The 25,389-nt window shown below is 44.8% G+C and overlaps 1 protein-coding gene across 4 annotated transcripts in view; it reads right to left on the bottom strand.

Annotated features, from left to right (window-relative positions):
- LOC144692796 (protein WWC2-like) overlaps nt 1-24,754 on the bottom strand; it is a 263,584-nt gene extending 238,830 nt beyond the window's left edge. For 3 of the 4 annotated variants that reach the window (XM_078561877.1, XM_078561881.1, XM_078561889.1), the window contains exon 1: nt 24,171-24,754. In XM_078561877.1, the coding sequence (XP_078418003.1) occupies nt 24,171-24,298 (128 nt within the window). In that variant the 5' untranslated portion in view covers nt 24,299-24,754. The remainder of the gene's footprint in view (nt 1-24,170) is intronic. The other variant, XM_078561895.1, reaches the window with a different exon arrangement.
- Nucleotides 24,755-25,389: the final 635 nt, after the last annotated feature.

Here is a 25,389-nt window from a genome sequence, read left to right as displayed (position 1 = left end):
AAGATTCTCAAGTTGGTTCACACTCTCTGCTAGGCCACTCCAGTAGCAAAAGTTACAGAGAACATCCCAAAGCAGTTCCATTACAGGAGGCAAAGTGCAGACCCAGAGATTTGCTCTCCCAGTCAGTGGCCAATTTCCCTAGGTTGAATGTCTCTGGAAACCCTCAGGTCAGTCTGAAGTTGAACATTGTGCTGGCGGCCCTGGAGCTGCTCCAGTACACTCCCCATAACTGATGACAGCCAAGGAGGGAGTAAGACCCTAACTGAGTGCATCCATAGTAGTGTTAAAAAAAAGTTAAAGCCAGTTGAAGAAATTCCTGGATATGCCATTATTCCATGGATCGAAAGGTGGGATACAATGTACAAAAAATTCTTCCCTTTACTTTTTCCCTTAAACAACCTTCTTTAACTTCAGTGGCTACAAGTGTACAAGTGCTGGGTGTCTGCCTGCCTGCTAATTACACCAATACTGTTCCTACATCTACAAGCCATCTCAAAGCCTGTCCAGTACACTTCATAAATGAGGGAAGCCTTGCTTGAAAAGGAAAGCTGCCAAAGGTTAATTTCTTTATTGCTGAAGCTGAAACGCCCACAAAATGTATTTTACAGGTTGTTATGTCATTAAGCTTAATCATTCAAATCTGTAGTTGAGATTTGTACTGGTTAAAAAATTTATAGAAGTCGAGAGTGGAGGCCGATTTGTCCTGTGTGCACCTTGACTATAGTGCAGCATGAGTAACTATACTAAAAATCAGGACCGACTCATACAGCATGTTTCCTTTCACATTGCTTTCATTTTAGTCTACATGGATTTGATTTCACTGTTCATAAAGTTACATGCAGTTATTTAAGCAGTGCAGGCTGACACAATATTGTAAGAGGATACAAATCTTCACTACCTATATTCTGATGTACCTATACATTATTAGAAATAGGAATGATGAGATTTGTATACATCAGACAAGTCTCTAACTAGCTTTTAATACTCACACCTGCCACATGCGTGAAACTCAGAACGAATGGGACATGATGGAAGGAGGAATCAAAAATCTCTCCGGAAGTGGTAGCAATGAAATGGTTAGCTCCCCCCCCAAAAAAATCAATGACTAAAAGAAGAAATGTCGGCTGGACTTTCAACTGCCAGACACTAAGTAAAACACGTTCAAAATTATAGTTCACTTACACCAACAAGAAAATCTCAGCCTTTGCTTCCAAGGCCAGGCCACATTTCCAGAGTCTGCACTTCATGCCCTGTGATTGGCTGCCAGTTAAAATATAGAGGCTAGTAACTGAAGTAATTGTTAAGTGCATTTTGAAACAGGGGAGATGTGGTATAGTAGTAATGTCACTGAACTATTAATGCAGAGGCCTAGGCTAATGCTCTGGGGAGCTCTCAGCAGCTGGTAGAATATAAATTCAATTACAAAATCTGGAATATTAAGATAGGGTGGAATCATCTGGTCCTGTTAGCGCCAGGCGTCAAGGCGAGCGTGAGCGGACAATATGGAGGGAAGGCCAAAAATCGGTTTCACGCCGACATGAAACCAGTTTGCAATAGTCCACCCCGCCCGTCAATGGCATTGCCACATTTCCCACTGCTAGATGTTGGGAACATCATTTTAATACATCTGCGTATCATTACAAGCCCTGCTCGCCGGAATCTTCCCCTCATGCTGGAACATCTGGGCATGTCGGCCCTTTCTCACAGCAGCATTTATAAGGCATGCACCTGGCAGGCTGCACTTTGAGGGGAACTCGGAGGTGAGTGCTCAGTAATGTTGCGCAGCGCTCGCAAGGGTCACCCGTTTGACTTCAAGGTTGAGGTGCGCGCATTCAGGCGAGCGCACAGGCAAGTCTCTTTTTCCCAGCTGGCTGACAGTGCAGCCCTTGCCCCAGCATTGCACTACGTTTGGGGTGGCGCAAGGCAGCACACTTTGAGGCAAGTTTGGGGGGGCAAAGGCTGCAGTGTGTCTGAGGCGAGTTGGGGGCAAGGCAACACACTGTGAGGTGAGTTGGGGGTTGCAAGGCAGCCTGGTCTGATGGTACTGCACAAGTACATGCCGGGGTGCGAGGGTAGATGGAGGGAAGTGGCCACGCATTAGGCATTAGGGAAATCTTGTATATTGTGACCATTCCTCTGCAGCTGAAAGAGCTCAGGTTGAGCCACGTTGACATGCTTGGGCCTCTAGCTTATCTGCCCACTCAAGCAACACAGAGGCATGAAAGTGCCACAAATGCACCTTTGATCTGGCCTACATGTGATTCCAGACCCACAGCAATGTTTTTGACTCTTGAAAAAAAAAAGCAGGCCACTCAGTTCTCAATCAGGGAAAGGCAATAAATGCCATGAATGAATCAAAAAAATGCCTGTGTCTGAGCTGAGTGCACAGCATGCAGTCCAGTGGGCGAAGCTGCTGCCAATCAGTTAGGTGGAGTGGGGCGGAGATGAGTGGAGTTTTGGGCATCCGAGTGGTGGCCAGCACTCTCTGGGATGCGTTAAGGGGCCTTCAAACTTAACAAGCTAGGTTCTTAGTGGCCTATGCTAACCCATGCATCAATCTCTCTTTCATCCTGCAGGAGGAGTACATCAGGAGCATGGAGGCTCATGCCTAGAGGGAACGGAGACGAAGGAGAAGAGAGCGACGGAGGCGACTGGCTGTGCAGAGGAAGGAGCAGCGTCTTCAAGAAGGGGTGGCTGGGGAGCTGAAGAGCCACAGTGAGCAGTCGCTGGTTGGCGCCTAGCGAGACCCATTCCTGCAGATGACTGAGAACGAGTGTTGCCAAAGACTGCGCATGTCCAGGGAACTGGTCAGTTGGTCGGTCACATCGGTTGGTCACATCTGTCACCTGCTGCAGGATTTGGCGCCATGGGGGGCATCCACTGCCAGTGGCTGTGAAAGTGACCATGATGCTCAATTTTTACATTAGTAGCTCCTTTCAGGGCTCCACAGGTGACCTCTGTGGGATATCACAAGCCTCCGCACACAAATGCATCTATGAGATCACGGACGCCATCTTCGCGAAGGCACAAAACTTTCTGTATTTCGCTGGAGACCTGGAAAACCAGGAAGCAAGAAAGCTGGGATTTGCCCAGATCTCAGGTTTCCCACAGGGGCACAGTACCATCGACTACACTCGCCTGGTGCTCAGATCACTGTGGCAACAAGGGGTCAACTGCATCAGCCGCAAGAGCTTCCACTCGCTGAATGTTCAGCTGGTGTGCGACCAGCACAACTGCATCCTACAGATGTCCATGGAATGTCCATGATTCCTACATTCTCAGTGGGTCAAAGATCCATGACGACTTCCAGGGTCCAGAGAGGCTGCAGGGTTGGCTCCTTGGGGACAAGGCCTGCCTACAGAGGACATGCCTGGCGACACCCGTGCAGCGGCCTCAGACTGCAGCAGAGAGAAGGTTCAACGAGGCTCATGCTGCAACTAGCATTTTGGTGGAGCAAACCATCGGGATGCTGAAAATGAGGTTCCAATGCCTGGACCGGTCTGGTGGAGCCCTGCAATACAGTCCACAGAGGGTATCACACATCGTCACCGCCTGCTGCACCCTTTACAACCTGGTGCTGCAATGGAGAGAGGAGCTGGCTGGGGAGGAGATGGAGGAACTGCATGTCTACTCCGATGAGGAGGATATCAATGGGGATGAGGCGAGGATGACGGCGATGAGGCCATTGCACATTGCCAAACATGGGCAACGAAACTTCCTGCTGCTTACCACGTACTGTCCCCCCTCAGCTGATGAATCAGCATTCCTCCATATGGAACACCACTTGAGGAAGCACTGAGGGTGGCAAGGGCGCAGAACGTACTCTGGGTGGGGGACTTCAATGTCCATCACCAAGAGTGGCTCGGTAGCACCAGTACAGACCAAGCTGGCGGAGTCCTAAATGACATAGCTGCTAGACTGGGTTTGCAGCAGGTGGTGAGGGAACCAAAAAGAGGGAAAAACATACTTGGCCTCATCTCCACCAACCTACCTGCTGCAGATGCTTCTGTCCATGTAGGAGTGACCACCTCACAGTCCTTATGGAGACGAATTCCCATCTTTACCTTGAGGATATCCTCCATCATGTTCTGTGGCACTACCACCATGCTAAATGGGATAGATTTCGAACATATCTACCAAATCAAGACTGGGCATCCATGAGGCGCTGTGGGCCATCAGCAACAGCAGCAGAATTGTACTCAAACACAATCTGTAACCTCTTGGCCGGGCATATCCCCCACTCTAGCATTACCATCAAGCCAGGGGATCAACCCTGGTACAATGAAAAGTGCAAGAGGGCATGCCAGGAGCAGCACCAGGCATACCTAAAAATGAGGTGTCAACCTAGTGAAGCTACAGCTCAGGACTACTTGTGTGCCAAACAGCATAAGCAGCAAGCGATAGACAGAGCTAAGCGATTTCATAACAAACAGAATGGACCTAAGTTCTGCAGTCCTGCCACATCCAGTCATGAATGGTGGTGGACAATTAAACAACTCACCGGAGGAGGAGGTTCCATAAATATTCCCATCCTCAATGTTGGGGGAGCCCAGTACATCAGTGCAAAAGATAAGGCTGATGCATTTGTTATAATCTTCAGCCAGGAATGCCAAGTGGATGATCCAACTCGGCCTCCTCTGGAGCTCCCCAGCTTCACAGATGCCAGTCTTCAGCCAATTTGATTCACTCTATATGACATCAAGGAATTGCTGAAGGCATTGGATAGTGCAAAGGCTATGGGCCCTGATAATATTCCGGAAATAGGACTGAAGACCTGTGCTCCCCAACTTGCCACAGCCCTAGCTAAGCTGTTCCACTACAGCTACGGCACTGGCATCTACCTCGCAATTACCCAGGCACGTTCTGTACACAAAAAGCAGGACAAATCCAATCCAGCCAATTACCACACCATCAGTCTACTCTCAATCATTAGTAAAGCGATGAAAGGGGTCATCAACAATGCTATCAAGCGGCATTTACTTAGCAATAGTCTGCCCACTGACACCCAATTTTTTATTCCTGACCTCATTACAGCCTTGGTTCAAACATGGACAAAAGAGCTGAACTCCAGAGGTGAGATGAGAGTGACTGGCCTTGACTTCAAGGCAGCATTTGACCGAGTGTAGCATCAAGGAGTCCTAGCAAAACTGAAGTCAATGGGAATCAGGGGGAAAGCTCTCCACTGGTTGCAGTTATACCTAGCACAAAGGAAGATAGTTGTGGTTGTTGGAGGTCAATCATCTCAGTTCCAGGAAATCACTGCAGGAGTTTCTCAGGGTAGTGTCCTCGGCCCAACCATCTTCAGCTGCTTCCTTCCATCATAAGGTCAGAAGTGGGGATGTTTGCTGATGATTGCACAATGTTCAACACCATTCATGACTCCTCAGATACTGAAGCAGTCCATGTCCAAATGTTGCCCACTCACTTAATCTATCCATGTCACTTTGTACCCTCTTTGCATCCTCTTCACAACTTACTTTCCTACCTATCCTTGTGTCATCAGCAAATTTAACAACCATACCACCTGTCCCTTCATCCAAGTAATTTATATAAATTGTAAACAGTTGAGACTCCAGCACTGATCACTGTGGCACACCATTTGTTATATCCCTCCAACCAAAAAAATACCCATTTATGGCTACCCTCTGGCTAACTGACAGGAAACAATCTTCTATCCATGCCAATATGTTACCCCCTATACCATGAGCTTTTATTTTCCACAATAACCCTTGATGTGGCACCTTATCAAATGCCTTCTGGAAATCTAAGTATGGTAAGCCATGGGTTCCCCTTTATCCACAGCACATATGACTCCATGAAAGAACTCCAATAAATCGGTTAAACATGATTTCCCTTTCATAAAACCATGTTGACTCTGCCTGAGTGCCTTAAACTTTTCTAAGTGCCCGGCTATAACATCTTTAATAGTAGCTTCTAACATTTTCCCTATGGCCTGTAGTTTTCTGTCTCCCTCCCTTTTTGAATAAAGGAGTTACATTTGCTATTTTCCAACCTAATGGAACCTTCCCTGAATCTAGGGAATTTTGGAAAATTAAAACCAGTACATCAACTATTTCACAAGCCACTTCTTTCAAGACCCGAGGATGAAGTCCATCAGGACCTGGAGATTTGTTAACTCGTGGCTCCAACAATTTGCTCAATACCACTTCTCTGGTGATTGTAATTTTCCTGAATTCCTCCCTCCCTTCCATTTCCTCATTTACAGCTATTTCTGGGATGTTACTCGTATCCTCTATAGTGAAAACCGATGCAAAATACCTGTTCAATTCATCTGTCATCTCCTTACTTTCCATTATAATTCCCCAGACTCACTTTCTATAGGACCAACACTCACTTTGTTAACTCTTTTCTTATTTAAATAGCTATAGAAAACTCTTACTATCCTTCTTTATATTTCCAGCTAGCTTTCTCTCGTACTCTAATTTTTCTCTCCCTATTAATCTTTTTGTCATTCTTTGCTGTTCTTTATATTCCCTGAGGTAGAGAATTACAAAGATTTGCAACCCTTTTCAGTGAAGAAATTTTTCATCATCTCAATCCTAAATGATCAGCCTTTTATCCTGAGAGTGTGCCCTTGTGTTTTAGGTTCTCTGGCTGATGCAAACAACTTCTCACCATCTACCCTGTCAAGCCCCTTCAGAGACAATTTGTTTAAAATGGTTTGTTGGTGCTACAAAACCAGGTCTGTTGTTTGTTTTGCAATTATTTCTTATTGACCAACTTGTTCTGTTTAACCTTCATTGGCCTAGAGATTTGGAAAGGAATGATCAATAAGTCCTAATCAGAATACCAAGGTCAATTCGGATAAGACATTTGACGTATTGGCATTTTAACAGTTGAAAAGTGAAAGCAAGTGTGACTTGCAGCAGTTGAATGGCAATGGGAGCAGGACCAGTCGTAGCTGAATAAGGGGTGGCAGTGGGACTAAGAGCAACTAAGCGGGGTTGGGAATGACAGCAGCTGATTGGGGATTGGGAGTGGGACCTATGATAGCTGAACAAAGAGAGGGAGTGGGCCACTGAAGGACTTTCGGACTCTGAAATGTGACTATCAACTGAAACAAGCTGACACTTGCTAACAAAGCAGAAAAAACACTGAAGAAATTTTGCACCTTCTCTCCATATCCCTCACCCATTCTCTCTCCAAAAATATCTCTAGTTGCTTCTTAAGTCTTGGTAATTCCCTTTCTTTTTTATGCAACCAATCATCTCTTCGAATGCCTCACTTGAACCTCCTCATCTCAAATACCAGCATTGCTAATCAACATTGGTTACCAGTCACTCTTCATGCATCTAAGATTTTTACTCTTGAGCTTAAATCATCTTTGCTGATCTCTGTAACTTCTTCCACCCTGAAATTCCCCTGGACTCTTTGTTCTACTGGTTACAGCCGAGGGCACACATTCCTTTTGCCCAGCTGTGGTGACTGAACCTTCAACCATCTGGGCCTCATATTCTGAAATTCTTGCCCTATGCCCTAAACTCCTTCTCCTCTCCACCGCCCAATCCTTCTTTAAGATCCTCCATGAAATTCACCAATTGTTTGGTCAAGCTCTTAATCTCTCCTTCTTTGGTTCATTGATCTATTTTTCCACACACCTCAATGAAGTGCTGCCCTGCAGCACTTTCCTACATTGAAAAGTGCTGTATAAAAACAAGCTTTGTTTTTGCTGTTGCAAGGTGCTCACGAATGTCTGCATTTCCAAGCTGAGACCAGCTGTGCAGCTGTCTCTGTCAACTCATCACCATCACGTTCCCCCCCACCCCCCCCAACCAAACTCCTGCCCAACACCTCCTACAAAAGCATAGTACAGCAGATGGTGGAAATCTGAAATAAAAATGGAAAACGATGGAAATTCTCAACTGGACTAAAAGCCTGCATGTAGCGAGGCTGCATGTAGGCTCCCGGGGTGATAGTGGGGTTGGGGAGGAGGTGGGGGTCGTGCTTGATTGAGGGACCCGGCGTTTGGAATTGGAGGTCAGCTGAGAACCACCCCCTGCTGCCAATCCCTCCCTGCCCCTGCTGCCACCTCCCTCCCACCTCCTCTGTGATCCCCCACCCTGTGACCCCACACCCTCTGACAGCATTCACGTGTGGCCTGAGATCCAACAATGATCTAGGCCTCGGGTGGGCGTCATACTATAGCAGCCACCACCTCCTCAATGGTGCCGCTGTTCAAAAGAACTGTCACCTTCTAATTAGCTAGCAGCTCATGAGTGGTACTTCTAAGAGGTGTCAGCTGTGGCTCAGTTCACAGCACCCTCGCCTTTGAATCAGAGGGTTGTGGGTTGATGTCCCACTCCCGGAAACCAAGAACTGTGATTGTACTCGAAAGAGTTGCAATCTGTGACTGTTGATAACTCGAAAGAGTTTCACTCTACTCCCAGGATCCTTGATCCCAGGGGTGGCCTGCCAATGTCCAGTTGATTGCCTGAGTGGCTGGCTCTCCAGCCAGTGGGTGAGACCCTTGTCACCTCCATTAACTACCGCTCAATGTTTTAGGTCAATGACCTTTAAAAGTGTCAGGTTAACACTTGCTTCTGCATCCTCTCAAATGCAATAATATGCTTCCTGTGAATAGGAAACTAGAACAGCACATGGTAACAGCACAGTTAAGGACTGGAATTCTTCCAAGGTGCCTCTAGAACTCAGCAATATCGAACAGCACACCTAGAGGATTATGCTTGCTAACAAGATCAAACAACAGCTAAATATTTTTGTTTGTTCATTTTGTCTCACAAATTTTAAACACAACAACAGTCCTTAATGCCAAGAGCCCAAACAACTATGATTCCCAATTCCATGTCATGGCTCATTTCCCACTATATCCAAACCACTCCAGAGAAATTGGTTCAGAAAACAGCGAATCATGAATCAATGGATTCAACTCAGCTGAGTCAGACTAATGGAAGTGCACTGTAATAAAATCCAACAAATAGACACTGTACCTATCGACCCTCTTATCGCACCACTTCTGTGATTATATCGAAGTGACTCTGAAGTCCACAGATTCATACAGATCAAGTAACTGACCGGCAAGGAATTCATTTCAAGGGTTGAAATTGCTTTGGGAAAAATGTGGATGCAGATAAAACTCTTTATAGCCATAACAACTGAGCACATGACTACACAGATGGCTATAACCTAGTCCCAAATACATTGCATAAATCACATTCTATCTTTATTTTAGTGCTTTTCTTAGTCAACACAATTTACTTGGCTGCTTGACATTCTTTGAAGAACACAGAGCTATGGATTAGTCAAAGTGCCTTCAACTACTCACCTAATGTTTGTCTTGCAACATTCTGCAGTGAGTCTGAAAAGAGATAATGAAGTCGGCCACTCATAATGTTTAACAAGGGCTTCACTTCATTAACGAAAGCGCAAACAAGCCAATAGGCATTTATTACAATCAAGCTACAGCCAGTTAACCAAATGAGGCATAAATTGATTGCACTACAAGCAGCCCCAAACACACATGCACACACACACACGTGCAGACGCATACGCATGCACTTGTCAAGAAAGAAACCAGACAAAACCCACAAGAACAGCACTAGTAATTGCAGTAATTTAACCGCCTACAACTCAAAATGATTATAAGATCAAAGAATTTAAAAATTGAAGCCTGTGTCCATTGTTTCTGTGCTGGGTTTCTGAAAGAGCGAAATTAATCTTACCCTGCCCAATACCTTTAGAAAATTATTTTTCAAATATTCATCCAGCTCCTTTTTAAAAGTTATATGTATCCTGCGTCCATCAAGGTTGCTGGTATGGCCATGGCAGAGTGAGTGGGAGGGGAGTTTATGATCTCTCCAATTGTTTTGAGGTCAGACATTTTGTAAGTCAGGACTCAGCCAAAACTAACCACAATTTACTCAATTTAAAAATTCCAGATCGCAATCATGTTGCTGTTTTTAGATTGGCATCAATGGCTATACAGCATTGGAGGGTATCACTGTTGGCCAAGTCGACCAAACCTGGACATCGGTGCACCCAAACTTTGACCTTAGCTTTGTCCCCTTGGTAGGGCATTCCGTGTCTTAACAAATCTCTGAGCAAAAACAAAAAAACCTCCTAATTCCTTTTTTCATTTTATTATTTATCAACTCAAGTTTATGTTCTCAAGTTACTGTCTCATCTAAATGTAGAAATAACGTTATCTTATTTATCTTAGCAAAACCTCTTGCAATTGGAATACTGGTTTGAATGAAGATGAGCCCATTGCCCATTTGATCTAATCCTTTCAGAATGTCATAGCTTCCATCACAACAATTAGCTGTTTCTTAAATTAACTTAGTGCTTTCTTAAACAATATTAGCCATCATTTCAGTCCCTGCAATAAGCAGTTTCTAACTGCTTCATTGCTTTTCTTTTTCAGTTTTTCCAATGCTATTCCAATGGAATTCCAAATTCCAGTGAGATGGAGTTACAGTCCATGTAACTCCTTGGAACCCATCTGGAATTGACATTCTCTGGTGTGTAGTGAGATTGTGCATTTACTCATTAAGATTTCCACTGCTAGGCATTTTTGAAAAGTTTTATTGGAATTATCGACCACAGGAATTATTAATGATTGTAGTCATTGACACCAGAGCCATGTGGGGAATTGAGAATTTGCATTTTTATCATTGCTTATCACTGTCTCATGATATTCCAAAGTGCTTTAGTACTAAATAGATTATTTTTGAACTGTAGCCACTGTTGTTAAGTAGTCAACTGAGCAGCTAATTTGCACACAATTTGGTCCCACAAACAGACAATTAACAATGCAATAATCAGCTTTTGGCGTTGATGGTTGAGGGATGAATGTCACCCAAGACCTCTGCTTGAATACTGTAGTGCCACAGGGACTCAAATTAAAACTGCACCTTTGATATGCAGTGCTCCTTCTGCAGTGCACTGAAGTAACATATTAGCCTAGCTTATGTGTACAAGCCTTGGAGTGACACTTAGAACTAACAAACATCTGACTCATGAACAAGAGTGCCAACTAAGCTGACACTTGAGCTGAAAAGCCCTAGGTGGGAGAGGGTTAAAGTAAAATGGTATTCCAGCTCCATAAGTATTCATGCTGTGTTTGTGATCATTGCATGTTCATGCACTGCCTGTTACCATGGTGAACTCATGCTGTGTTTGTGACTACGGTTTTGTCTTCCTTCTCATCTTCTTTGACCTTGCCACTGCCTTCAACATTGTCAACTACATCATCCTCCTCCAGCATCTCACCTCTATAGTCTACCTCCATGGCACTGCTCTCTGTTAGTTTCACTGCCACGTATCACATAATAGGCACTATATTTCTTCCACTAGATTTTTCCCCATAGCCACACAATCTCTTTCTCGTGTACATCAAATTCCATTTTTGACCTCTTCCCTTTCATCATCTGCATGCTACCCCTTGGTGATAAGAACATAGAAAATAAGAGCAGGAGGAGGGCACAGGGCTCCTTGACCCTGCTTCACCATTCTATGAGATCATGGCTGATCTGATCTTGACTTCAATTCCATTTTCCTGCCTAATCCCAATAATCCTTGACACCACTATGGTTCAAGAATCTGCCTGTCTCAGCCTTTAATATATTCAATGACTCAGTCTCCACATCCCTCTGGTGTAAACAATTCCAAAGATTCATGACCCTTTGCAAGAAGAAATTCCTCCTCATCACCGTCTTAAATGCTGAAACTGTGCCCCTGAGTTCTAGATTCCCCCATAAAGGGAAACATCCTTTCAGCTTCTACCCTGTCAAGCCCTTCAAACATCTAATATGTTTCAATAAAATCGCCTCTCCTTCTACTAAACTCCAATGAGTATAGGCCCAACTTGCTCAACCTTTCCTCACAAGACAACTCCTTCTTCCAGGAATCAACCTACTGAATGTTCTCCGAACTGCCTCCAATGCAAGTATACCTCTCCTGAAATAGGAGACCAAAACTGTATGCAGTACTCTAGGTGCTTTATATAATCTGGGAACATGAAACTTCCACTTGTATGCAGATAGTCAGCCTCTTCCATTGATCTTTAAGGCTGTTGCTACTGTCTCCAACTGCTTGCATGGCATTAAAACCTAGATGATCCTAAACTTCCTCTGACTAAATTTAGACAAAACCAAAGCCAACTCCTTTGCCTCCCGCAAAAATCCTATGTAACTCCAGCATTACCTCAGGCCAAAGCATGCAGATACTTAGTGCACTGCTCAATCCTAAGCTCAGTTACCTCCCAGCCCACATCCAATTTATCACTAAGATCACGTTCTTTCACCTCTGAAACATTCCCCCGCCCCTCCCTCTGATCCTATATTGAAGAATCCCTAATTCAAACATTTATTACATTGAACCTTGATTTCTCAAGCACCCTCCTTGCCGGCCTCCATAAACTACAACTCATGCAAAACACTGTGGCCCACATCCCCCACCTACATTCAATGTCCACATGCTACATCCTTGTCATGGTCACCTGGCTTGCTCTGGCAAATTGACTTTAAATGTGCTCAAACTCACCTTTTAAATCCCTTTACAACCTTAGTCCACCCTGTCACGGCAATTTCCTCCAACTGTAAGTTCTTGCACAAAGCCTGTCATGCAGTTTACTCTTACTTCTGCATTATTGTTGGCTGCTTCTTTGGTCAGCATGGCCCTGCCCTCAGGAATTCCTTCACTACTACCTCAACCTTAGAGCCTTCCTGTCTGTCATCCCAAAGTTCCTTAGGGCCCTTCCTATGACTGTGTTTTTGCTCCTCCAACCAATCTTTTTCCCTTTCACCCTCCCGGTTGGTCTCAATTGTTTGTCCACCACCCTAGAAAACACTCACAGGTTTTCTCAACAAAAAAAGGAATGTTGTGGATTGCAAATTTGATTAATGGTACATTGCATTTTTATTACAGTTATAATTGTATTAATTGTAAATGTACTGTAATGCCCTTTTAGGCAAACCTGTCTGAATTAAACTCAAGGCTTAACTGCCTGGTACGGCATCAGAAATGCAAACAACTCTCTCAATTATCTGAAGCAATTCTGTTGTTTAAATAATCAGGGTACTCTATTAAAAGGCTTAAAGGTAAAGAGCTGCTTAGAAACAGTGTGAATTTTTTTGAATTACCAGTGGCCTCAGACTGAGTAGAGCTTAAAAGGAACAACATTCATACACAACACAGTATTCATTATTGAATAAGGGTGCCAGCTCAGCTAAAAGCATGACCATAGTCTTATAAACATCAACTAGTTTTTAGAAGTCCGCCTAGCAAACAGCTCAGTCTGCAAACAGGCTCCTGAAAGCTTCATTTATATTGCAGTGGCCCAAAGCTCACCCAACGTTCAGAGCTGTCTCATGGATTGGGATTTGCCTCATGATTCAGTCTCGAGATTCACCAATGCACTTTGCTTTTGGCAGGATATCCACAGAGCTCCTATTACATTCTCCAGTACAATCCTGAGCTCTACACCCCAACCCTCCAACTTCATTCTAGACTAAATATCCATGGGCCTTGTCAGCTGCCCACCAAAGGGCTTCATCTCTACTGGACCTCCACTGGACCTGCACAGGCACATGGCAAAAAACTGCAAGTTAGAAAGGGGAAAAGACACTCATGAGTTGAAATGTCCTGCTTAAATGCCATTCTCCCAACAAATCAGCTCATGGCAACATAAACAAAAGCATTAATTATGTCCCAGACTGGGTGAAAAAGATCTCTGCATCCAAACTCAATCATGTGCACAATGCTCTCAAATTCATGATCTATTGCATTCTAACGTATGATGAAGCCTTTAATACTCTCGCCAACTTAGTTGGGATGACATTATTAAATCTGGTTCCCCTTTACCAATTTTCAGTCTCCCAGATTCGAAACTGAATTAAAAATAGCCTGTTTAAAAATAACCTAAGATCATTTTTGCTGTGTACATGTAAACTTAAGGATGGTTCATATGAAAAGGAGTGAATCTCCCACCATTGACATCAACCAGAAATAAAAAGCTGCCACCATCTAGATAACCGAGGTTATCAAAGATCCTCATGGGTTCTGCAAGTTACTGTCCAATCTCCTACAAACAGCAAGATTTTTCACAAGTCTGACCACTAACTAACTTGAACAGGGGACAGCAGCACATAGATTCCGGAGTCTCCATTTGAGCACCCCTGACCTGAAACCCCATCCTTAATATAAAGCCAAGTGTAAATCCACACAGAAAAAGTCACAATGAGAAAAAAATAGTCTCTGCCTGCTTCTATTAAGCATTAGCATCACCATGGCAACCAAAAGAAATACTGAATGAGAAAATCAGTGACAGGACGCAATCTCATTCATACAGCTCCAAGTATTTGGAACCACTGGAAAATGGAGGTGTGTCACTAACTGCTGCCAGTGGCAAAACAAGACTGTTGACATTGCAAGCTACATACCAGTTTCCTAGCAATGGCTATCTAACATTGGAATTGCACTTGCGTTATAAAGAGGACTGAAAACAACATGATTTTCCTTTACTTGCTTTAAAACTATACAAGTAACATAATAATCTACAGCCAAAATTATAGGCAATCATATTAAATCAAAATAAAATCTAACTGTAGCAGAGTAAAATGAGCATGTTTACACTTTTAATTTCAAATAAAAGTAAATTGAAATAGAAGTCTATTACACAAGAAACATCAACTGTTTGCCTTCTTAAATGAAAGAATAATTAACAAGGTCACTGGTTTTCAGAGAAAACAAGGGATTAATCGCAAACCATCCCCAAAACATTAGTAAAGGTCATGCAAGTCTCTGTATTAGAATCAGGATTTGGCGTATTTCATCATGCTCGCAGTAAATATATTAGTGCCCACATCAAATAACTTATTAATTTAACAGGACATGACTACATCAGTATAACAACTGATCTTGGTCATAGGAACATGTCTGCAAATATTTTTGTGCTCTGATTTAACAAAGTAATGAAGCTGCAGCTCAGTTGATAGAACTCAGGCCTTTGAGTTAAAAGGTTAAAACTCCAGGGTTTGACCACAAAAATCTTGGCTGACACTCCAGTGCAGTACTGAGGGAGTGCCATCTTTCAGACGAGATGTTTAACTGAGGCCCTGTCTGCCCTCTCCAGTGAACATAAAAAAATCCATAGCATCATTTCAAAGAAGAGCAGGGGTGTTAGCACCAATGTCTTTGCCAATATTTATCCCTGGATTAACATCATTAATACAGATTAACTGGTCATTAGCGTACTGGTGTTTATGGGAACTTACTGTGCACAACATTGAGTAGCTTTTCTCCACAACAGTGAGTACACTTTAAGAGTGCGTCATTGACTGTGAGGGATTTTGGAGTCCCTGTGGGGTCATGTGAGGTGTTACACCAATAGATGTCTTTCTCCTTTAATGTGCCTAGGACCTAGAGCACAAAAGGAGGCCATTTGGCCCATCGTGTCTATGCGGGTTCCTTGAAAGCACTATCCAATAAAACCCAGTTCCCTCTGTTTCCCTGCACATTTTTCCTTTTTCACCTATATATTCAATTCTCTTTGGAAAGTTGCTATTGAATCTGCTTCCACAACCCTTTCATATAATGCATAACAACTCAACTAATAGAAGGGATCATCAACAGTGCTATCAAGCAGCACTTGCTTAGCATTAACTTGCTTACTGACGCCCAGTTTGGGTTCCGCCAGGGCCACTCAGTCATAGAGTCATAGAGGTCTACAGCACAGAAAAAGACCCTTCGGCCCATCGAGTCTGTGTCGGTCAAACAAGTACCTAGTTATTCTAATCCCATTTTCCCGCACTAGGCCCATAGCCTTGTATGCCATGGCATCGCAAGTGCATATCCAAATACTCTTTAAATGTTATGAGGGTATCTGCCTCCACCATCCTTTCAGGCAGTGAGTTCCAGGTTCCCACCACGTCTGGGTGAAAAAAATTCTTCCTCACATCCCCTCTAAACCTCCTGCCCCTTACCTTAAATTTATGCACCTAGTTATTGATCCCTCCACCAAGGGGAAAAGTTCCTTCCTGTCTACCCTATCTATGCCCCTCATAATTTTATACACCTCAATCATATACCCCCTCAATCTCCTCTGCTCCAGGGTAAATAACCCGAGTCTATCCAATCTCTCCTCATAACTAAAACTCTCTAGCCCAAGCAACATCCTGGTAAATCTCCTCTACACTCTCTCTAGTACAATCACATCCTGCCTATAATGCAGATTCCAGAGCTGCACGCAATACTCTAGCTGTGGCCTAACTGTTGTCTTGTACAATTCCAGCATAACCTCCCTGCTCTTATATTCTATGCCTCAGCTAATAAAGGCAAGTATCCCATATGCCTTCTTAACCTCCTTACCTACCTGTCCTGCTACCTTAAGGGACCAGTGGACATGCACAGCAAGGTCCCAGGGTCCTACCATTCATCGTGTATTCCCGTGCCTTGTTTTCCTGCCCAAGTGCATCACCTCACACTTATCCGGATTAAATTCCATTTACCACTGATCAGCCCGTCTGACCAGCCCATCTATATCCTCATGTAACCTAAGGCTATCCTCCTTACTATTTACCACCCCACCAATTTTCGTCTCCTCTGTGAACTTACTGATCAACCCTCTTACATTCAGGTCTAAATCGTTTATATAAACCACAATCAGCAAGGGACCCAACACCGATCCTTGTGGAACGCCAGTGGACACAAGCATCCAGTCACAAAAACACCCCTCGACTATCACCCTCTGCTTCCTGCCACTCAGCCAATTCTGGATCCAATTTGCCAAATTGCCTTGGATCCCATGGGCTCTTACATTCGTTATCAGACTCCCATGCGGGACCTTATCAAAAGCTTTGCTGAAGTCCAAGTAGACTACATCAAATGCATTGCCCTCATCTAAACACCTGGTCACCTCTTCGAAAAATTCAATCAAATTGGTCAGACATGACCTCCCTTTAACAAAACCATGCTGACTCCTTGATTAATCCCTGCCTCTCCAAGTGTAGATTAATTCTGTTCCTCAGAATTGCTTCCAATAATTTCCCCACCACTGCGGTTAGACTGACTGGTCTATAGTTCCCTGGTTTATCCCGTCCTCCCTTCTTGAATAATGGTACCACATTGGCTGTCCACCAGTCCTCTGACACCTCTCCTGTGGCCAGAGAGGTATTGAAAATTATTTCCAGCGCCCCTGCTATCTCCTCCCTTGCCTCACTCAACAGCCTGGGATACATTTCATTTGGGCCTGGAGATTTATCTACTTTTAAGCCTGCCAGACCACGTAGAACCTGCTCCCTTTCTGTGCTAATTTCTTTAAGTATATCATAGTCCTTCTACCTGATTTCCATACCCACGTCATCCCTCTCACTTGTGAACGCCGACACAAAGTATTCATTTAGAATACTTTCCTCGTATTCTTCCAGCTCCACACACAAATTACAACTATGGTCCTTAATGGGCCCTACTCTTTCCCTAGTTATCCTCTTACTCTTAATGTACTTGTAAAATAACTTTGGATTTTCCTTTATTTTGGCTGCCAATGCTTTTTCATGCCCCCTTTTTGCTCTCCTAATTTCCTTTCTAAGTTCCTCCCTACACATTGTATACCCCTCTAGGGCCTCTGCTGTTTTGAGCCCTTGGTATCTGCCATAAACCTCGCCTTTTCTCTTGTATCCTACATATCCCCTGACATCCAGGATTCCCTGGATTTGTTGGTCCTGACCTCATTACAGCCTTGGTTCAAACATGGACAAAAGAGTTGAACTCCAGAGTGAGAGTGACTGCCCTTGACATCAAGGCAACATTTGATTGAGTGTGGCATCAAGGAGCCCTAGCAAAACTGGAGTCAATGGGAATTGGGGGAAAATGCTCCACTGGTTGGAGTCATACCTGGCACAAAGGAAGGTGGTTATGGTTGTTGGAGGCCAGTCATATCTGCTCCAGGACATCACCGCAGTAATTCCTCAGGGTAGTGTCCTAGGCCTAACCATCTTCAGCTTCATCAATGACCTTTCTTCCATCATAAGTTCATAAGTGGGTATATTCGTTGATGATTGAACAATGTTCTGCACCATTCGCGACTCCTCAGATACTTAAGCAGTCCATGTCCAAATGCAGCAAGACCTGGTAAATATCTGGGTTTGGGCTGACAAGTGGCAAGTAACATTCGCGCCATACAAGTGCCAGGCAATGACCATCTCCAAAAGAGAGAACCTAACCATACCATCACTGAATCCCCCAGTATGAACATCTTGGGGTTACCATTGACCAGAAACCGAACTGGACTAGCCATATAAATACTGTGGTTACACAAGCAGGTCAGAGACTAGGAATCCTGCGATGTGTAACTCCTGACTCCCCAAAGCCTGTCCACCATTTACAAGGCACAAGTCAGGAGTGAGATGGAATACTCCCCACTTGCCTGGATGAGTGTGGCTCCCACAACACTCAAGAAGCTTGACACCATCCAGGACAACGTAGCCCACTTGATTGGCACCACATCCACAAACATTCTCTCCCTCCACCACCGACGCACAGTAGCAGCAGTGTGTACCACCTACAAGATGCACTGCAGGAATTCACCAAGGCTCCTTAGACAGCACCTTCCAAACCCATGACCACTGCCATCTAGAAGGACAAGGGCAGCAGATAGTTGGGAACAGCACCACCTGGAAGTTCCCCTCCAAGTCACTCACCATCCTGACTTGGAAATAGATCACCGTTCCATCACTGGTGCTGGCCAAAATCCTGGAACTCCCTTCCGAACAGCTCTGTGGGTGTACCTAAACCACATGGACTGCAGCGGTTCAATAATGCAGCTCACCACCACCTTCTCAAACGCTACTAGGGATGGGCAATAAATGCTGGCCCAGCCAGCGAAGCCCACATCCTGTGAATGAATAATTTTTTTAAAACGTGAAAAGTTTTCTCATCTTCCCTTCGATCTTTTGGCAATTATCTCATGCTTTTGGAAACAAAATTCCAAATACAAAACCATAAAAAATAGTATGTATTAGAGCACCCCTACTGGCACAGTGCCAAATCCATCTTTTCCATTGTGGCAATGTTAAACAGACTGTAGCTGTACAATCGCATTACCTGAAGCCTGACCCTATTTCATAGCCAATGCATGACAGGTGCAACACTTCACTATTGTGCCTGCTACTATAGTACGTGTCAACAGCTGGGTAAGAATTCCACAACACAAAGAAAAGTTACAACTTTTTTTAAAGTATCCTGTAGGGAGCACCAATGCAATCCAGATGACTAAAGACTCAATTCGCTTTCACAGAACAGTAAGATATGGTATACTCCCACTGATGCTCCACATGCTGTTGTCTATCTACATTTTTTCTGTCTTTGACTCAGCTTATTTGCTGCTGAAACTCTCACCTATGCCTTTATTACGACTGGACTTGACTGTTCCAATGCTGTCCTGGCTAGCCTCCCACCTTACACCCTCCGTTAAATTTGAGCTCACCCTAACTCACACCAAGTCCCATTCACCCATCACCCCTGTGCCCACTGGGCTCCTGATCTAGCAACCTGTCAGTTCTAAATTTCTCATCCTTGTTTTCAAACTTTTCTTGGCCATACCCCTCCCTATCTCTGTAATCTCTTCCGGTCCCAAACTCCCCAACATTTTAGAGCTCTTCCAATTCTGGCCTCTTGTACATCCCTGATTTCCATTGCTCCACCATTGGCGTCTATGTTTTCAGCTGCCTAGGCCCTGCCCTAAGCTGTGGAAATTCCTCCCTAAATCTCTCCATCTGTCTCACTTTCTTCCTTTAAAACAAACCATCAAACCTATCTCTTTGACCTGTCCTAATATCTCCTTATGTGGCTTCATGTTAAGCCTTGTTTGATAACCCTCCTGGGAACATTCTTGGGATGTTTTGCTACATTAAAGACACTATATAAATACAAGTAGTTGTTGTTGCTGTCGTCACTGGACTGAGCATACCAGATTCCAGCCACACTGTGTGATATGGGGAAATGAATAGGATACCCCAAGTGAAATGCTTTTGTTTGCTTCCATGCCTCCCAATGATTTCAGACTAGCAATGTTCATCTCAATTCAGCGCTCTTAACTGTGATGACATGTGTCAGATTTAGCAATGTAAATACTGGGAGCAGGCTCACTGGGTGGGAGCGGGGGGGGCATGTGCTGGCATTGTGGTAATGTCACTGGGCTAGTAATCCAGAGGCCCAGACTAATTCTCTGGGAAAATTGTTCAAATCCCACCCTGACAGTTGATGGAATTTAAAGATAACTCAAGTAATAAATATGCGATATAAAAGTTAGTTCCAGTAATGGTGACCATGAAGCTATTTTTTTATTCCAAAATTCCATCTGGTTCACTCGTGCCCATTAGGGGGGGAAATCTGCCGTCCTTACCTGGTCTGGCCTACATGTGACTCCAGACCCACAGCAATGTGGTTGACTCTTAACTGCCCTCTGAAATGGCTGAGCAAGTCCCTCAGTTTAAGGGCAATTAGGGATGGGCAACAAATGCTGGCCCTGCCAGTGACGTCCACATCCCATGGAAGAATAAAGAAAAAAAAGCTGATTTCTGATCCTAACTGAAGTGGAGGGGAGGTGATGGTGTGGTGGTATTGTCACTGGACTAGTAACCCAGAGACCCAGGATAATGCTCTGGGGACCTAGGTTTGAATCCAGCCATGGCAGATGGGGGAATTTGAATTCAATTTTTTTTTTAAATCTGAAATTAAAAGTCTAATGATAACCATAAAACCTTTGTTGCAAAAACCCACCTGGTTCACTAATGCATCTGCTGGCCTGACCTACACGTGACTCCAGACCCACAGCATTGACTCTTACAATGCCTCAATCAGGGATGGGCAATAAATGCAGGCCTAGCCAGTGATGCCCACATCCCATGAACGAATAAAAAAAAGAGGCAGTATGAAATTCAGCTTAAGAATACATCAGAACTTTATCTGTATAATTTGTACTGCTTTTTGGGAGATTCCCACTCTCTTTATAAGGTTAAGTTTCCCCTTGCCCAAGAACTGAAATGGATGCGCTCACTCCTACTCTATATGGCTCAGCTACACACTTTATGCCACATTTACTGACTGACCCATCAGCACAAATACACAATCAAGATTTAAAACGATTTGTGCACAGTCAACCCTAGTGAACAGCCCCAAAGTTAACGTTATGACAACTCAATAAATCAGTCTATCAGATGACCTTCACAACAAGATAGTAGAGAACCGCCATGTGAAGTACAATCAGCTCAAAAACCTTCAGAAATGCTGTCACTTAAAAGATGGTGACTGCACCGCAATCAATCTTTGTGCTGGACAGTCTTATCTTGAGAACACATGAGACAGTTCGAAATTCTGAAAGAAAGACTTGCATATATACAGCATCTTTCGCAACCTCAAGATGTTCCAAAGTGATTTACAACCAATTAAGCACTTTGGAAGTGTAGCCACTGTAGCAATGTAGGAAATATGGCAGTCAACTTGGGCACAGTAAGGTCCCACAGCAATGCGGTAATAACCAGATAATCTATTTTAATGATGTTGGCTGTGGACCAGGACACGAAGTCAACTCCTCCCACCACCCCCCCCCCCCGACTCCCACATACACCCCCCCCCCCCCCCACTCCAGAACAGTATCATGGGCTCTCTCATCCAAAAGGTGGCACCCCCAACAGTGCAGCACTCCCTCTGTATTGTACTGCGATGTTATCCTAAATTACATGCTCAAGTCTCTGGAACTGGAGGGGGGGGTTTGAACCCCAGGATTTTCTCCCGTGGAGGCAAGAGTGCCTCAGCTGACCCCTGTTTAAATATTTACTTGCTCCCTCCTACCATGCTTTCACAGTAATTATCCATTCTCCTTCAAATTTAAACAAAAATCCCCCCCTCCCCACCCCCAAAAAAACCTCCTTGCTTGTTTCAAATACAATGTTGAGACATTTGAATCAGACAAAAACAGAAGCTGAGACGAGTGTCAATTCTGACACCCTTGGTTGGGTGGTGGTGGTGGGGGGGGGGGGTGGGGGTGGTGCTGCATATTCCAACGATTTAACGGGATTTGAAAGATCCAAAGTGCAGCAGGTTACATACACTCAGTGGCACGGGAAGCCCAGTGTGGGAGAAGGAAGGGGCTGCCCGCCCACAAGGCCGCCTTCCTCCCATTTAATGGAAATTCGGGAGATGCCCATCGCAACATTCCAGCGAGAGCCTTGAAGTAACAATTTTACAGAACCACCAAACACTCCCCGAGACCTGAGGACGTACTCAGACGTGTAAAAAAGGGAATTGGCAGCATCGCACGTTCCCGTCGACAAATAACAGTATCAAATATTGAACAGAAATCCACCACAAAGTGGCTCATGATACATTTTATGCAACTCAAAAAACAGCAGCTGTGTCACTGAAATAAAATCCCAGTCCCGTTTTATCAAAGATTCAGATCTCCTGATCCGTTTGCAGCAACTTTTTGTGACAAAGTTTTCCGAATGAAACTTTGCTGGAATGAACGTGTGAATTTTATCCCCCTCACATTTAGGGTGACCAGATCCTGGGGGAGGGGGGAGGGAGGAATTAACCCCTCACTCGCGGCTAAAGTTCCAGGTGGGAAATCCCATCAACTCCATCCCGCCCTCGGAGGCCCAGCTTCCCCACCGCCTGGGTCAAGCCCAGAGACTCCGGCCTCCTGGCTCTGCCCCGGTCCCCTAAGGCGGAGCGGGGAGGAGGGGGGCGCATCGGATGGGCAAGAGTTGAAGAATAGGAAGGAGGGAGGGGGAGGGGAGAGATGGAGGGGATGGAGGGATAGGATTGGAGGGAGGGGAGAGAGGGAGGGGAAGTGGAGGGTATGGAGGGATTGGAGGGGGAGGGAGGGGAGAGAGGGATTGGAAGGGGAGGGAAGGAGAGGGGAGTGGGAGAAGGGGAAAGTGAGGGGGAGGAGAAGAGGAGAGGGGAGATAAGGGGGAGGGGAGGAAGGGGCAACGGGGAAGGAGGAGGAGGCGAGGGAGGAGAAGAGGGAGGGGAGACGGGTGGAGGCGGAGAGGGATGAGTGAGGAGGGATAAGTGAGGGGAGAGTGGTGCCGGAGTGAGGGAGGAGGACATGGATGATGGAGGAGTGAGGGAGAAGGAGAGTGAGGGGAAGGGAAGAGGAGAAGGGGGTAGAGTGAAAAGAGGGGTGAGGGAGCTGGAGAAGGATCTGGAAGGTGAATGGGCAAGGGAGGGGAAGGGGTAAGGGAGAGGGGTAGGGAAGATGGGGGGGGGGGGGTTGGTGGAGGGCGATGTGACTCATAACTCCCCGACTGGAGGTTTGTCTGTCTGCCTTTTACAATGACTCAGACCCCAGTCAAAAGGGAGCAACTCAGCCCACATAACTGCAGAAAAGTTGTACGAAAGGATGCTGGGATCCGCTACGCACAGTTCCGAGCTATCTAAATAATAACGAATGACCCCCCTCCGCCCCCCAAAAGTCACCTTCAACATAAAATTTATATCATTTTTCACTCGAACTTGTGTTTTGCGTGACCTGTGAAAAGCTATGAACCTGCTCCTTTCTCGGCCATGTACAACAACAGAAAGCCCCTTCTTCAGAACATCTTCACACACCCCAGAGTTTCAAATCTTGTGCCTCTTAGAAAACTTCATCATCTTTTTAAAAAAACAAATCCTTGCAAACTTTCCTTCTCATTGTTCCAGTTAAAATCACTATCCAAGTCATTTTTTTATTCATCTCATTAAGATCCCTAGACAAATATGTTTTTGATCAGGGTGAAGTGGTGGGTGGTTGGGGATGTGGGGGTACACATTTCAAGCACTTAAAGCAATCACCAACAATTATTACAAATTAATTTCAAAAAGGAAATCCTCAAAAAAGAAATCTCAAGTATGCAGTCAAAATCTGAACTTCTGTAGTTTAAATAGTTGGGAATTGCGCTTAGGGGAAAATATCCTGGTGTTTGTGTGTGTCCCCGGTGTATGAAAGTACATGTTGAGTACTCAGGGAGTAAATTCACTGGGAAACTATTTGAATCAAAAGGGCTCGGGTGGGTTTAAAGCACTCCCATCCTCACCCAGGCTGAGCTGGCTGAAGTCCAGTTGCAATCTGCCTGGAGAGTCAGTCAGTCAGCCAGCCCCCGGCCAGTGCCTGGCTGCTGTTAACCTTAAATTGCAAACTGCCCTCCTACCTGTCTCGGGGATCGATCCAGCTCGTTTGCTTGGTGTTGTGATCAATATAAAAGACTTTACCGTCGTAATCTCTCGCTTCTTCCCAACCATCCGGCAAAGGGAGCTCTCCATTGCCCTTCCTATGCATGTTGTAATACTGTAAGAGCCTCCATAAGTCCGGGGAGGAGGGGGGGGATTAAAGGGATGGAAGGGAGGGGGGGGGGGGTGTGCTTTTTTTGTTTTTTTTTAAAAGGAGCCGCTCTGCGATCATTCACATCCTTATAACGATCTGGTCCTCCATCTTAACTCCATCCAGGAATCCCCACACACAAGAAAAAATCCTCTGGCTGTCGGCTGGATTAGCATACATTTCATTTGCATACAAATTCCTCCCCTCAAGATCTCATCAAATATTAATACCGCCGGCGCACAGCCGCCAAATCCAACTTCCTCCGACCGCGATGTGCCAGCCCATGTAGATTATGTTCAACCTTCGCCTGTTTTAAACCGTGCCTTGTAGAAAACTACTTTTTACGTTTTTGAGTTATCTGGATAAAGCTGAAGGGAGGGAATGCAACAAATGCACTTTAGTCACCAGCCTCCCGACCACCCCCCCCCCCCCCCCCCAAACCCTTAACTGGTCTGAAGCAATTCTTAAATTGTATCGTTTTGCAGATAAGTATATCCATTACTAATGGATTTTCCCCCTTTACTTTTTCCACTCAGCATGTAGCACGGTGAGGTCACAATCTAGCAGGAGTCAGAGACAGTCCAGAGCTAGAGGCCACCTTCTCCAGACTTCTCTGACCTGGTATTTTTCCACATTTGGCAAGGAGTGGGATGTGTGAGAAGGCATATCTTTAGAAAGGACAGGGAGTTGGGAAAGGAGGGGGAGTTAGTAACATTGCTAAAATTCACAATTGTACGACAGGATTTTGGTAAGGGTGAATATACAGTGGAAACTTTAAGAATATAAAAATTAAACAGTTGGGGGTTCTGCTTATTTCTACTGGTTATATTAGTGCAATTCTGGTGGAATCGGTTGAACCAGCGCAAAAGTTTGGGGAATTTTAAAGTTGCCCCCAAAACCATCCACGTTCATGTTTTACAAAACCTTTTTTTGCTGATTCAAGATTCGATTTGCGCAAATCAGATTCAATCTGAAACTAGAGTGTCCTAAATCTAAACAAAGGAAACTATGAAGGTATGAGGGGTGAGTTGGCTACGATAGATTGCGGA

This window comes from Cetorhinus maximus, chromosome 2 (assembly GCF_964194155.1).
Source record: "Cetorhinus maximus chromosome 2, sCetMax3.hap1.1, whole genome shotgun sequence".
NCBI classification, from domain to species: Eukaryota; Metazoa; Chordata; class Chondrichthyes; order Lamniformes; family Cetorhinidae; genus Cetorhinus; species Cetorhinus maximus.
This window is presented reverse-complemented; position numbering and strand designations above follow the sequence as displayed.